This window comes from Nannobrachium achirus (assembly GCF_963921795.1).
Source record: "Nannobrachium achirus genome assembly, chromosome: 24".
Taxonomy (NCBI): Eukaryota; Metazoa; Chordata; class Actinopteri; order Myctophiformes; family Myctophidae; genus Nannobrachium; species Nannobrachium achirus.
In genome coordinates this window covers 35409345-35425068 of record NC_137831.1, presented here as the reverse complement: position 1 = coordinate 35425068, position 15724 = coordinate 35409345, and the positions used below count along the sequence as shown (strand labels likewise).

General features: G+C 41.1%; 3 protein-coding genes across 5 annotated transcripts in view; all 3 read right to left on the bottom strand.

The window, feature by feature from the left end:
- The window catches only part of LOC308280255 (NACHT, LRR and PYD domains-containing protein 3-like), a 33607-nt gene extending 25324 nt beyond the window's left edge, over nt 1-8283 (bottom strand). The window contains exons 1-4 of the mRNA XM_080720516.1: nt 8152-8283; nt 5776-6075; nt 3267-3545; nt 1616-1717 (exon numbers count right to left, since the gene is read on the bottom strand). Of these exons, the coding sequence (XP_080576642.1) occupies nt 1616-1717; nt 3267-3545; nt 5776-6075; nt 8152-8278 (808 nt within the window). The 5' untranslated portion in view covers nt 8279-8283. The remainder of the gene's footprint in view (nt 1-1615; nt 1718-3266; nt 3546-5775; nt 6076-8151) is intronic.
- Nucleotides 1-15724, bottom strand: part of LOC308309304 (C-type lectin domain family 10 member A-like) — a 281075-nt gene that overhangs the window by 59750 nt on the left and 205601 nt on the right. The window lies entirely within an intron of this gene.
- LOC308280254 (junctional adhesion molecule 2A-like) overlaps nt 15522-15724 on the bottom strand; it is a gene marked incomplete at its 5' end in the record, with an annotated part of 35079 nt that continues 34876 nt past the window's right edge. Inside the window, one exon of the mRNA XM_080720515.1 lies at nt 15522-15605. Within this exon, the coding sequence (XP_080576641.1) occupies nt 15567-15605 (39 nt within the window). The 3' untranslated portion in view covers nt 15522-15566. The remainder of the gene's footprint in view (nt 15606-15724) is intronic.

The following is a 15724-nucleotide window of genomic DNA, read 5'->3' as shown; positions in this document are numbered from 1 at the left end:
TGAGATGGAATTCAAACAGTGATAACATAACAGTAATGTTAGGTTTCATGTACATACACACACACACACACACACACACACTAGGGCTTTCACATACAGTATTTTTTACAGATCGACTAGTTGAAGTCACTGGTAGTCGACTAGTCGACTAGTCGTTAACCTATTATGTCATAATGAAGAGCGCTGTGGCACTGCTTTTCACAGCACGTTAACGCAACATAACAAGACCAGCATTTCACAATTGCCACATCCATTTTAGCTGCTACAGTAATACGGATTGGAAACCCATGGACTCCAGGGTTTCCTGCAGGAAAAAGTCTTGACCAGGGGGGATCTCATGGCGCATGCGTGATGCGCGCGCGCCAAATTTTTTTGATAATTAATTAATTAATTCAAGTAATTAATTCACTTAATTTGTAATATTAATTCTTAATTTTGCCCTATAAAAAACACATAAATGTGCCCATGATGACGGAAAACACAACTAAATTAATTCCCTTATTTTAGACTAATTCTTATTTTTGCCCTCAACATAAAAGGAGAGGTTGACTCTTGTCTCTTGGCCAGGGGGGACAGATTTTAGGCCAGGGGGCCCCCCTGGCCAATAAAGTGCTGCAGGAAACCCTGGACTCACCAAAATCTGCTGTCTCTCGTTAAACAAAGTACACAATAATCCATTTGCATGGTCGGCTAGGCTATGCTTTAGTAGGCTAGCTCGCTACACAACACAAACACTCCACCGTCTTTTAATTACTTCTGATCAAACGAACGTCGGGCGGTCTGTTGTGAACTGGCAAGAACTGGGCTTTCCTCACTTGCTGCTTTGATCGCGCTACGATTTTATACTATTAAACAACTATATTCTGTAGTCCTAGTCCCCTTGTGGACAACAACTCACTGCTGTGTGGGTGAACTCTGGGTGAACTCAACTGTCTTTGGGATGATTAACCCTCAGTAGGGAGATGCTGCTAGATGTGTGTGTGACTGGATAATAATATTCCGTTTATAATGGTTGTTCAAAATAAAACAATAACTATAATCAAATTGAAATGAGTTTGCTAGGCCTTCATAAAAAAAAATAAAAAAAAACGAAAATGTTTATTTTATCTTCTTTTTTTTCTTAGCGACTTTTCGACTAGTACCTACAAGATCGACTGGTCGTTATACTGGTCGACTAGTCGACTAGTTGGTGAAAGCCCTAACACACACACACACACACACAATAGGTTTCCAGCTGTGACTGCATGTGCATGTGTCGATGTGTGTGTGTCCTCATACATGGCTCCATTACTACTGTGGTATTTAGTGTTTGAGATTCATTCAAGGCAAACTTTGTTTCTCTAGCCTACTGCAGCGCTGTATTTTCTAAATGAATTAAAAGAAAGTAGAACATAAAATCTTAAGTAACAATGCAAATGTAATTAAGACTAGAAAACTATTGTTTTCCCACCATTAGATCTGCTGACATCCTTTCTATCTAAATAGCCTCTAGAGGCGCGTGCACGTGCACGCGCGTGACGTCAATAAATGACCGTCCGCCCGGAAAAGAAAATCCCAAAGCACCACTGTGTATAACATTTTGTTTTAATATAAAATCAGCAGAAAAAAAACTCACCACGATATTTCACAGCCAGCATCAAACCCACTGCAAGGATGACAGCAACAATGATGCCTCCAACAATCCCTCCCACAGGTGTCGGTTTCACAGGTTCAGGTTCTTAGGAGACAAAATAAATGAATACACATTCTGCATTTTGTTGACAATGTTATTTGTCTAAATATTGGGGGAAATAACTTTAAACACCCTCAGGCAAGTACAATATAATCTAGTAGAGTAGAACTTGCTTTGTTGTCCTGTATTTCTTGGCAGGTCTAACTACTCTGCCAGCTGTTCAGAGTGAGTGAACATGGATAAAAGGCAAGTAACGTTACGTTAGCCAAGTGTGAGTTCGGATTGCATTCACCCCCTCTCCCTCTTTCCTTCTGCATCTCTCTCTCTCTCTCTCTCTCTCTCTCTCTCTCTCTCTCTCTCTCTCTCTCTCTCTCTTGCATATTATGCCACAATATTTTACACAGATTACAACACAATGTAGGCTATGATGATGCTGAAATTGTGAAGTTTAATCATGTCTTACTGCTGCAGCCACAACGGGGAGGCATCAAATATATAGAGATGATAATGAATTAATCTTATATATTCAGTGTTGCTGTCAGGCAATGAAAGAGTGTTGCCCAAAATTAGTGAAAATAGCAGATCTAAAAGCTCACGTGCCACAATGAATTTATTATTTATTTTTATTGCATTTATAATAATAAAAAGCTATGGTTTTGGACATACCAGGTTTCCACCCGACACCGACTAGGCCTATATCCACATTACTTACCTTCACACACACACACACACACACACACACACACACACACACACACACACACACACACACACACACACACAGTATGCATTAATTAAAGTTTCTTATTTTATTGAGAGAGCACAGGAAACAACCAGAATTACCAGCATATGTTTATCAAACCTTTCTTTCTGCCAGGGCACACAAAGCCAAAAGATCCCAGGGCACACCTAGATATACGGTATTTTGAAAGTCTCCATTGTGAGAGTAATCAATAAAAAAAAGTAAATTTGGGGGTGAACTACTCCTTTAAAAGTTTAAGCTCTTCTTTTCTCTTTAAAATGGGTGTCAATCCTACAGGTGACAGGGTACTGTTTTGGAAAAAATCCGAAATTGGTGACCGAATCACTGATAGTTTCATGGGTGATGTAACACAGAAATTGGCCAGCCAGTCCTCGACCAATCAGGGTAGAGTATGGTCGTAGTTATGTTATGATGTTTAGTTATGATGGTCAAAATAAAAGTTTTGAGAACCACAGTCGCTCTGAATTAAGAACATCTGCTAAATGCCTAGATTGTAAACTACTGAACTCATAAAATGCCACAGTCTCTCTTTCCAGGTTGTAAGGCCAGTAAGGGACAAGATGACCTCCGGCCACTTTCATTATCACTGAATACACCTTTAATGTTGGCTATCCTCCCTAGTGACTTCACGGTCAAATTTCAAAGGGAACACCAGAGCATCTCAAAGGGCAAACCAAAGGTCCGTGGCACAGTGGTTGGTAAACACTGTTCTAAAGTTTGCTTCACTCAGACACATTTTTGTGTTAGGATCCAAAATAATAGTTAAAATATCAGTGTTGACCCTATAACACAGTGGATCCATTTCCACACATTATGGAGTAAACTACATACCTTTATAAAACGTGTTGTTAGTGGCACCACTCTGCTCCACACTGACTGGGGTCTTCATTTCACAAAAGAACTCTTTGACCTTCTTCCCTTCCTCATCGTTGGTGATGTTCAGCTTTGTAGAGTTGGGTCCAGAGTCAGACACCATCCATTCCCCTGCATCTTTCTTCCAGCGATAGGTGACCGGACCTGGAACTCTGCTCTTCCCTACACATTCCAGTGTGCAGCTGGTAGAGCTAGGTGTACAAGTACCCACGATAGCCACTTGTGGTTTTGGGTTCTCTGTAGGGGGAAAAAAAGAATGAACACAGCTCAGAATTACTGGTGATGTTGTCTCCATTAGAATATGTTGATGCTTCCCATGGATTTGCTATGGAAGCAGTGTAAACAAAAATCATAATTTGTGTCTGCTGTACAAAAATATAATGAATATATATATATTTAAGAAAACAGCATTTCTAATGTAAAGGATTGTGGGATTGACTGTGGAGTGGAGTAAATGTTATGCAAATGAGAAGCTAATTTCAAGTGGAAGTCAATCAGATTGAATGAGACAGGGCAGCAACCATTTATTCAGTGACACACAGCGCCACTTGAGATTGACATAAAGGAGACAAAGTTTATCATGGATAAATTAATATTGGGTGTCCAGAGTTGAATGTATAGGAAGGAGTTGACATTATAATTGTCCTGGATGCACTTTGACTAGAGAAAATAATGTTAAAAAAGAAAAGAAAAAATATCAAACAAACACATCTCATTTCAAAGGATTTCCCTGTGTTACTTGATGATTTATATGAAAGTTAGAGATGTATCTAAGATAGAGCTGTCTGTCGTCTGCAGCTGGAGATCAGCACAAGCAGCTCAAGGCTAGGCTTTCTTTTCAATGAGGTATTTTTTTTGTAGATTAATGTGGACAAGTTACATAGAGAAAAGATCATGTATATTTACAACAGCAGAGTATGATAATGACTTAGCCTGCTTTCAGACTCAGTCCGCTCAGAGCGTGGGTGCCTGGGTGGGGCTATGGGCTGGAGCCAGGCAAATAATGACTTGTCATGTCGGCATGCCGGTGAAAATATCTGATCTACTATCTACAGTATGATCTTATACAATGTGACATGTTGTGAGCTTGTAAAGCGGCTTTTTCTGTCACCAGCTCTGCTAAATCAACCTATAACGTACCTGATTATGTGTGCTGTGTTTATGCAGCATAATGCCAATGCAACCATTATACTGTATTTATACTTCCTGACAAGGACAAGCAAGCAGAAATGTTATTAAAAAAATAAACTCTACATTTCACCCTCCTGCAATCAAATGAGGTATATTGAGTTATGTTTGTTTTTACCATGACCATGACACAGTAAACACCTAAATTGCAACATCATTATTGTAATATTAATCTTTTAATGAAAATGTAATTTTAATTAATTAAAACAGACCAAAATCTAGATAATCTCCAGGTTTGCTTCAGAATATACATGACACTTATTATACGTCCAACTAGTCCAACTAGTACTAGTGGTTCTCAAATGTTTTATTTGCAAGGACCCCCTTAACTCAGAGTGTACAAATGGAACCTAATGGACCCGTAGGTTACAGACCAGTTATGGTCATTAAGGGCTTTCTCTCTTTATGTGTTTCTGGTAATATTATTGTCCACTCATGTTGTATGTCCATGGCAAAAAATAAATATTGACCAAAATGTCCACCACAAGCCAACATGGCATTGACTCCAGACGGTGAATATGATTCAATCTGCTTACATGTATCATTCTGATGATGTGTTAAACACATTGTGAAAACTACAATGAATCAGGATACCTGTTCTTCTTATACAAATCTTTTCAGAGAAAGGTTTTACTTTAGGAGGTTTATGGTTTTAATGACAGCTATGCAGAGTGAATACAGAAACGGTCGGCACCAACACCTACTCGGCCCCAGTCAAATCCGGAGGAAAGGAAATTCATCTACGGTATTTGAAAAATAGCCGATCTACAAGCTCACAATCCGTTTTATGGAATATTATATGGCAGGGCAACGCTGCCCTACAAAGCCAAACTGCAGTAACTGTGACTTTGAATGATAAAGTGTTTCAACTTGTCAGCCAAATAAGATATCGGCATATACTGTAAGTGATATAACATTAATTGTATATCTGTTCTTGAGGTAATTGCTTATCCCCCCAAATCAGGAAGGTTAATTTGACCTTTGGGAAATGTACAGTAGTTACTGCACACGTTTTACAGAAACATAGTATAAGAAGAAGAAGAAGAAAACAAGACTGCAGAGTGAGCTGGTTACAGTACCTACAGAGTAAAATTGACACAAAAAAGGTTTTACTATTTAAGGTCAAATAGTTGAACTGACACAGCACTGATTATGTTCTGCATCACAGTAAGAAGTAAGAGGGATTAACTCACAACCATTCAAATAAAATATGTATGTGCATTTTAAAACATTAAAAAAATAAACAGTTCATCCTTCACAGGACACAATTCATACTTACTGATCACGTCAACCTTGTAAGTCTTGCGCTGCAGTCGACCGTTCACCTCCACAGAATAGTTTCCACTGTCTTCTCTGGTCATGTTGTTGACGACCAACCGTCCAGTGTCTTTATTCAACTCTGTACGGTCTCTAAATGTAAGGTAGTAATCCACATCAGGACCGAGGACCTCATCCCATTCTGCTGCCTTATTGGGGCCATGTTTCCACAGGATGCCAGTGATGGGTTCAGTAACAGAGCTGGTTTCTGGAAGCAATTCAAGGACTCCTCCCAGTTGTATGTACTTCACATCTTGTTGGTCTGTGTAGAGAAATCATTTCAGTCAAGTTAAACAGTAAAAGCAGTCAGTATATGAGATACAGAAGAATGAGGGCTTTAGCAACACAACATGTCACTACAGCAGCAGACTAAAACTAAACTAACAGTGAAAGTAACTGTAAAAGCAACCTTAGGCTACTAAAGAAAACACTGTTTGTAGCACAAACTAATGCAGGGTTGAGATCATTACAACTGATTTATGCTTAGTGTCTACTGTCTACTATGGAACCATATGAAATGCTAGAGATGAAAACAAGCCAATGAAGCCATTACAGGAATAAATTAATGATTTCTCTCAGTGTTGTGTCTGGTGGATGATGACCCAATTAAAACTAGAAAGTTGACACTTTAAAATATGCATAGTCTGAAGAACAAGATCTCTGTCCATGGAAACATGTTTTTTTTAATATATTGAATAATTTGGAATGTATATGGACCAGAGCTTGATACGTCTGTGCCCCCAATTCCTGGTATTGCTGCCTACCACAATATATAATGATATATTATTAATTATGGCGACCGAAGGTCACAGTTTACTATGACAAACATCATAGCTTGTCCGTGTTCGTCCGTCCGTCCGTCCGTGTAGACGTGTACACATCTTAACAGTCTATGAGTCACGCTCTGGCTTCACTGTGATGTGACACTAACATAATCCCTATTATGCCCATATATGGAGTTCCCTGATGTCATCAATATTAATGATGCCCTGTTAGAGAGATCTCTGTGATGCCAGGGAGAACAAATGCTGTGTAGTGATATTCGTGATTTTAGGGCAAAAACTGTAGGAGCAGTGTCCAAAAATGTGTTTTAAAAATCGGCCTGAAGGTGGCGCTAGAATAGGGCCATGTGAGAAATGAGAGGTGTGGTCTCCGCGTTGCCTTGGCGGACGAATAGGTACCGGCTCCGGCTCTCCCGGACGCTCCTAGCCCGAGTTACGGCATTTTATGTGCGCTGCAGTGGCAGGGGGTCCTCCACTGGGGGCGCCACCACTTTTGCATCCGTTCTGGAGCACCAGGAGTTGGTGGTCCCCGGGAATTCCCCGTGAGCAGCCCCGTTGGGGTGGTCATTTGGTCATTTTTGCACATTTGGTCATTTTTTACATCTGGGGGTCCCCCGGGGGTGTAGTTTGGCAGGCAAGGAGTGTGTGTGTAAAATCTGGCATGGATCGGGTCAACGGGTGCGGAGATATAAGCAGGGAAAAAGTGTGACGTGTGACGTGTGAGCACATTTGGTCATTTTTTACATCTGGGGGTTCCCCAGGGACCTGGGGGTCCCTGGGTCCTTGGAGGTTGTAGTTTGGCAGTCAAGGAGTGTGTGTGCAAAATTTGGCATGGATGGGGGCAACGGTTGTGGAGATATGAGCAGGGCAAAAGTGTGACTGACTGACTCGCAGACAGACAGCCTGGGGAGGTTTTGGTAGTAAATGCGACCTACGGTCGCAACTACATCGTACTACAGTCTACAGTGTCACACACAAATAGCCAAGTGAATTATAACTAGACAGATGCAATTGGAAATTGCAAGTGTGGTTGCCCTGACTATATTCTACAGCAAGCTAACTGTCATGTGAAGGGGGACTGCCCATAAGTCAGAAAGCTCATTAGTCAGAATTTAGTTAGGATTAGGGTTTAGGGTTAGGTTTACTTTAGGCATAGTTTTACTGAGGTTAGGGTTAGGTTTAGGCATAGTTTTACTGAGGTTAGGTTTAGGCATAGTTCTGAGGTTAGGATTAGGTTTAGGCATAGTCATTGAGCTAGCACCACTCCCAAATGTTTTCCACCAATTTCCAATTGCATCTGATTCAAGGTAAAAACCTGTTCACTAATAAAGTTTATCTAGAATAAATAAAGTTTCCCCAGGACTACAGTGTGTTGGTACCATAGAGTTATAATAAGAAGGTTGGTACCCTGTTGGGAAACCACACTAATAAATCAGTCCAGATGTTTCGGATGGTTTCTGCCTGACGTAAGTTTACAGCACAGTCCTCCTGCCGGGTAGATTAATAACCTCTCCCTTCGCTGTATTAACCGTAAATAATAACCGTAAAAACTTTACCTGGGGGGGCTGTGACAGAAGCGCTGTAACAGTTGATCCATAACACGTAGAGATAAATCACCATCCATGACTTTAGAGTCCACAGAGTGACTTGGAAGTAAGAATAGGAGACAAAGCGACCCGCCATCTTGTCTTTTCCTGCTACGCCCTGAAGAGTTACGATTAAACTTTGTTGTTTACTGGAATAATACTGGATTTTCGATCGAGCGACTAGACCGGGATGCTGGTTTGTGGGTTTACAGCGACATCTAATGGAACAACAATGTAATAGCCTAAAGGTCATTCGGCGGCTGTATGAATGCACGGATGAAACATTGATTGATTGATTGAATACTTTATTAGAAGACTCGACCTACAAGAAGTCTACAATTAGAGAATGAAGAACTAAACTGATTTGGTCAACGTTGGCCTTTTATCTCTCTTATGGTAGTAGTCCAGTCATTTTAGGGTTAGACCTAGAACAAATTGCAATAGTAGCAAACTCAACTGATTTTGTATCCTCATTATGTCCTTAGTGAGGGAAAAAAAGTCCCAAGGAATCCCACCGGGGCAAAGTTTTGAAAACGACCTATCTCTTCACTTACTATACACTACAATATAAAGGAAAAAATGACTGAAAAAAAACCTGCTTTAAGTGGGATGTGAGGGGTCTAACTAGGGGTTTGTCATCATGCTGAATCCATTGCAGGCATTTGTTTTGCACAAAAAACATTCTGTGGGCTAGAAATGGCCTTAGAAAACAATACACGTATGGGTGCGTTTTCATGTTAGTCGGAGGCCTTAGGGTTTTTTTTTTCTCGTGCTAATCAGTCTAAAAGTTCAAAATTTTGCACAGATGTAGCTCAGGGCATGCTCTAATGATTTAGCTAGGGCGCGCGAGTCTGCAACATTCGGGGTCGCTACAGCGGCCAAGTTGGGCTCCCATCGACTTTAGTGATGAAAAGTGACTTTTCAGAGTTTTGTTGGTGCTGTGGTGACCCCGAAGGTCGCAGACTCGGGCGCCCTAGCTAAATCATTAGAGCATGCCCTGAGCTACATCTGTGCAAAATTTTGAACTTTTAGACTGATTAGCACGAGAAAAAAAAAACCCTAAGGCCTCCGACTAACATGAAAACGCACCCATATGTGTATTGTTTTCTAAGGCCATTTCTAGCCCACAGAATGTTTTTTGTGCAAAACAAATGCCTGCAATGGATTCAGCATGATGACAAACCCCTAGTTTGACCCCTCACATCCCACTTAAAGCAGATTTTTTTTTCAGTCATTTTTTCCTTTATATTGTAGTGTATAGTAAGTGAAGGTAGATAGGTCGTTTTCAAAACTTTGCCCCGGTGGGATTCCTTGGGACTTTTTTTCCCTCACTAAGGACATATTGAGGATACAAAATCAGTTGAGTTTTCTACTATTGCAATTTGTTCTAGGTTTGGCCTAATTTTGGCCTAAAATGACTGGACTAATTTGTACAGCCTGCAAAACACTATATGAATCTTGCCAAAAACTGCATGGGATTAGCATAAATCTGGTCTGTATAGGGGAGGCTTGTAGGCACCCATGGAACCCATTTCCAGTAACATATATTGAGGTGGAAGGTCACGGGACCATTTGAAAAATGATGATGTCCATATTTCTCTCGCCAAAAAAATCATCTAACTTTGAATCATTAGGTATTTAGCCCTCTTCCCAATGAGCTAACATGACATGGTTGGGCCCATTGGAAACCTGAGATTGTCTTGAATCAAATGCTATCTTTACTTTTGAGCTACCTCAAAATCTGAGCGCGCCACAATCTCTGAAATACAGTGTCGTCAGTGATCCTGCCAGCAATCGAGTAGGTGTCATAGGGGTAACAAAACAATGAAAAAAACACATTTGCCCCGGTGGGATTCCTTGGGACTTTTTTTCCCTCACTAAGGACATATTGAGGATACAAAATCAGTTGAGTTTGCTACTATTGCAATTTGTTCTAGGTTTGGACAAATTTTGGCCTAAAATGACTGGACTATAGATCAATACAGCATGGAATTGTGGACAAAATCTAACAAAATATTCTAAGTCTTGGGTGGTGGTCCGTGGCCTCAAATGCCCAATACATAAGGGACTTGATATGAAAAGGATTGAAAACCACAGATCTAGAGGGTGGTAACCCTAACCCTGAAAAGTCACCTCTTCAGACTTCACCTCACACTCTTGCACTCCTTTCTCCTTGTATCACTAACATACCTCACCAGTACAACACTATCAGCACTAAACAGCTAAAGAGCCTGGTGATCCAGACATAGGCCCAGCATGAGGATGCCATTTTATTCTCCCTTTGCTCTTATGCCTTTTGCACTCTTTTCTCTAAATCTTTCTTTCTACCATTTTATTATGATTATTACTAGCTTTTTACATTTCACCTTGAACCAGCAGTTTGAGCAGCTACCTCAAGGTGAACTGTGGTATATCGATCTTAGGGTCTAAACACTAAACGAGGAGAAAACTGAATATATGCAAGTATTGTAGATATTTGGACCAATGTTTTCTGCAAGACACTTGATTATAGTCTGTCTGTCTGTCTGTCTGTCTGTCTGTCTGTCTGTCTGTCTGTCTGCCTTCGTGTCTGTCTTCTAGCTATTTTGAAGTTGAAGTGATTTGACCAACGATGAAATTAACAATGCAGAGACAAGTTTGATGTATAAAAAAACTTTTTTTTAATTATCATTGATCATCTTCATTCAAATAAACCTCTCAGTCGAAAAAAAATAATAAAAGAAAACAGACACTCCATTGGACACACAACAGTAGCATACCAAATATAAAGACAAGAAACAATTAAGGCAGATCCTTTTACATAAAAAATACTTGACTGTTACACAGATGTAACTCTGGTGGACGAAATGAAAAAGGCACAAGGTATATAAAAAGATATTCCCATGCAGGCACATTAGGGCGGAACGGGTGGGGTTGGTCTCAAAATCGGTTCGGAGAGGCTCCCTCATCTACAGCAGTGGTTCTCAACCTGTGGGTCCCCCACATGATTGGGGGGGGGGTCCTCAGATGACACTGAAGTGACCATTTAAGGACTTTTAAGAGCTTTTTAAATACCTCAAAAGAAAGAAAGAAAAGCAATACGACCCTTGCGACATTAAAATTGATAAACAAACTAGGCTATATAAAAACTGGTCAAGCGTGGACCAAATTGTCAAACGAAATAAGAGAGAGGCAAAAATGGTGAAAATAGCCATTTTCACAATAGGTTATCTGGGGAACGGAGTCAAACTGAAAGTACTGCCTCGACTACCTACAATTCCAAGTGCTTGTCAAGGTGGTGTGTGTGTGTGTGTGTGTGTGTGTGTGTGGGGGGGGGGGGGGGGGGGGGGGGGAGAACCACTGTTCTACAGAAAACGTTGCAATAGGCTCAGTGTTGAGATATGTACTGCATTGTGTGTGTGAAGAGAACACAGCTTGGTGGGGGAAGGCTAATAGAACGAAAAAAAGAAAACACAAAGGAAAGAAAAGAAATGGCATATTGTATTAGTCAATATAGTGCCTTACATACATTTGCAGGGTTGTGATTTGTAAAAAAAAAAAATGGGGGAGTGTTTTTTTTAATATTAACTATTATTCTTCTTTGTACGCGGAATTGTGGACAATCTACAAAGTCACAACGCAACTCACATAGCGACGCATTCACTTTGTAGATTGCCTCTATTTTTCCTTTTTGATTCATTATGACAAATTGACACATTTTGTAAAATGTAGGCTACCCCAAATACCAGGGTTAACGTGATTAACATATGTTTTCATTATTAAAGAGATTCTATCTAACATAAATAATCATATCGGGTAGTCCACATTCCCCAAAAGGAAACTCATGTATTTCATGTAAGTCTGATCACTAGCGGGGATAAAACAATATTCCCCACCGGACATAAAACAAAGTTATGACCAGAGGGTAGGGATAACACAGAGGCGTCAATTGGGTATGGCACGCTATGGCAGCTGCCATACCTTGGCTACCGGAGGAAATAATAAAATGTACTTTTCATCGTGCCTGTTGCTAAGGTACGGCAACATGACTGGTGTCTTGCGCGCGTGCAAGACACCAGTCATGTTGCCATACCTTAGCTTTTTTTTAACTGACGCCGCTGGGATAACAACAGAGGCCCCCCAATAACCTCCTGCAAATCCAACCCTGCATATTTACAATACATTGTGCAGCCATACAAAATACTGTCAGATTGCTTGTCGTTGATGTCAGGCCGAAACCTTGTCTCCATATTTCATTTTCTTTTCTTTTTTTTTTTGTTAATGCCCTATTTTGTTTTTCTACTAGTGTCACCCAAAGGTAGCAACAATTGCCAATCTACAACCTCACAGCGTGCCACGTCTCGACACACTGTGAACTTGTAGATCGGCAACTATTGAAAACATTTTAAAAAGTTGTTAACCTCAAAAAGGACAGTTCTTTTGTAACATTCCTTAGCCAATAATTAAATGACGTGTCATTGGTCAATAGGAGACTGTCGGAGACTCTTTGAGTCTCTGCCGGTCGTCTAATTATTATGGAGTTTAAGCAAGTACGGTTATCAGGACGGCTCCGCTAGGCGGAAGTACAGCTGCTATGGCGCAAACGCCGTAGCAGTCAAAATCGTTAAGCAAACAGCCGTCGGCGACTGGTTCCCACCCCTTTTACACTTTGGTTCCCATGGTGACGCGACTATGCAGCAGACGTTGTAGACACTACGTGGAAAGTTAGTTTCTGCTGTAGTAGGAAGGGCTGCGATGGCAAGCAGGTTTATCCATTTCCGGTAACCAGAGCGGACTGCCGTAGCCGTCCTTGCTTAAAGTCCCTATTGGCTCAGGAATTAAAAACTGCATGAATTCAAGACTTCGTGGGGTGTTTAATTACCCCAAATATTTTTTTTTAATAAATATCGAACCAATAAAAAGTATTGACAAGAGCTTGTGACTAAATAACAACTATACTGGATCCATTGGATCACCGGTTCCTATTTAGTTCCTTTTTTTTCTGAATGGTAAAAGCTATGGACGTACAAGGTTTCCACCAGACAGCGACGTCACAATGAGGTATAAATGACACTTGTATACTGACTGACAGGCAGGAGCGGGAACGACTGCATAAATCCAGATGTTGTTCCCTATAATGGCTTTTAAGTTAATGATGAAAGAATATGTGTTCCCTCGAGTCTCATGTAGTGTAACAATAGAATTTCCCTTGATAAAAAAATGAAAAACAGTCTTTGGTAAAGAAACACGTACTGTAGGTAGTTCATAATTTTGGCCTGCTTGCAGAGGGAGTAAATAAAATGGCCACCTCGCTAGCCAGCCTCCCGCAATTTTCGAATGCTTTCCGTCATACAGTCTGGGGCAACGGAATCTCTATATAGTATTCGGAGATTGCGGAATAGCTGTCTGGCTACGCAAGGCTAGGGGGCACCTAAACATTGTGGGCATCTCAATGTTAAACCCATTTTCCCCCCAAAATGTAACACAGATTAAGAATTTGGAAAATGGTGCGAGGTAATGTAAATTACACACGATTTGAACATGCTAATGTTTCTACAATTTTGCCAAATTGCTACAAAACCTTTAGCGTTTTGGGCATAAACAAGAAGTTGACAGATGATATACCGTGTGTGTTCAAATCATGTGTACTTACCTGACTTAGAGCCCTTTTCCAAAATCTTAATATATATATTTGTTATATATATTTTGGAAAACATTGCCAATTTAACAATGATGTGCCTAAACCTGTCAGGCACCCACTCTTTCCGGGTCACCAATAAAATAAAATAAAAAACTCCAGTCATCACCAGCTCATTGAGGGGTAACAAAAGAAAACCCCACACAAGTTCATCGTTTGAACACTAGGGGGAGGCAGTGTGCCATGTAAGTGTAGTAAACCTAATAGGCTCACATCAATGGCAACAGAAGAGCCACACATCAACACAACATGATAAAAAAAGAAGGAAAAAAATAAAATCAAACCTCGGTTCGAAGTGGAGCGGTGAATCTGAGCAGCTATACCCTGTGTGTGTGTGTGTGTGTGTGTGTGTGTGTGTGTGTGTGTGTGTGTGTGTGTGTGTGTGTGTGTGTGTGTGCACAAAACAGCGCCCCTCCTTTAACTAGTGTGTTGTGTGTGGCCACTCAAGGTATTGCCAGGCTACGGACGGACGGACACGGCCAGCCAGCCAGCCACCCACATACCCACGGACATACCTGTCTATTGGGAGCGCTTTCACCGCTCCAAAAAGCCTTGATGAAGCGCTTGTCCCTTGTCGCTACCCGTCCACAAGAGTTTCTCAAAAAGTTGGGGTCCGAGGACCCTCAGGGTTCCTTGAGTGCATTCCAAATGGACCCTTATGGGTCTGTAAATCTGAGAGTGTACAAGAAGAACCAAATGGACCCTTGCAGGTCCATAACTCTGAGAGTGTACGAATAGAACGAAATGGACCCTTACGGGTCTGTAACTCTGTGAGTGTAACAAATGGACCCTTGCAGGTCCATAACTCTGAGAGTGTAAAGAAGAACCAAATGGACCCTTGCAGGTCCATAACTCTGAGAGTGTAAAGAAGAACCAAATGGACCCTTGCAGGTCCATAACTCTGAGAGTGTACAAATGGAATCAAATGGAACCTTACGGGTCCGTATCTCTGAGAATATAACAAATGGACCCTTGCAGGTCCGTAACTCTGAGAGTGTACAAATGGAACCAAATGGACCCACTACACAGGTCTATTCACTGTGTAGTCTCGCGTGGCCAGACTGTTGACTCCACAATTTGGAAATGCTCCCGTCATACAGTCAGGAATAACGTAAAAAGAATGGTGAGTATCAGCTTAAAGTGGAAGTGTAGTGAAGCCTCCTCCCCACTTCTGGCACATTTATCCTAATATAAATAAAAATCATCAAAGCATATTTTGCTCTGCTTAGCAGAAATGACATTTTAAAATATATTTTCATGAACGGAAATGCCAGCTTCCATTACTCGCCGTTCAGGAGGTGTAGTTCCAGACTCTGTATAGCATTCGGACATTGTGGAATAGTTGTCTGGCTACGCGAGACTAATAACTCTGAACGTGTTCAAGTAGAGCCAAATGGAACCTTACCGGTTTGTAACTCTGAGAGTGTACAAACGGAACCAAATGGACCCTCACGGGTCCATTTGGGTCCGTTTGCACGCTCTCAGAGTTATGGGGGTCCTTGGAATAATAACGTTTGGGAGTTCAACGTTTCACAACGGTATGGCGTCTGCACCGGGGAGGGACGAGGCGACGAGCTCTTTCTTTCGAGTCCAAGAATAGAAAAATAAAAGGGAATAAAAATAAATCCAGTGTTGGCACATTAAAGTAAAAGGAAAAAAAAGGGGGTGGGGGAGGGGGAGGGTGGGTGTACTAAAGAAGACCTGCTTCTCACAGCATGAACGATTGGGTGTGTTTGAAGTCCTGGGGCTGAGGAGAGAGGGGGGGGGAGGGGAGAGAGAGAGAGAGAGAAAGAGAGAGAGAGATATTAGATTACAGTGTGTTTATTGTATTTGCGCGGCAAACATATGGTTTGACTCACTTCTGCA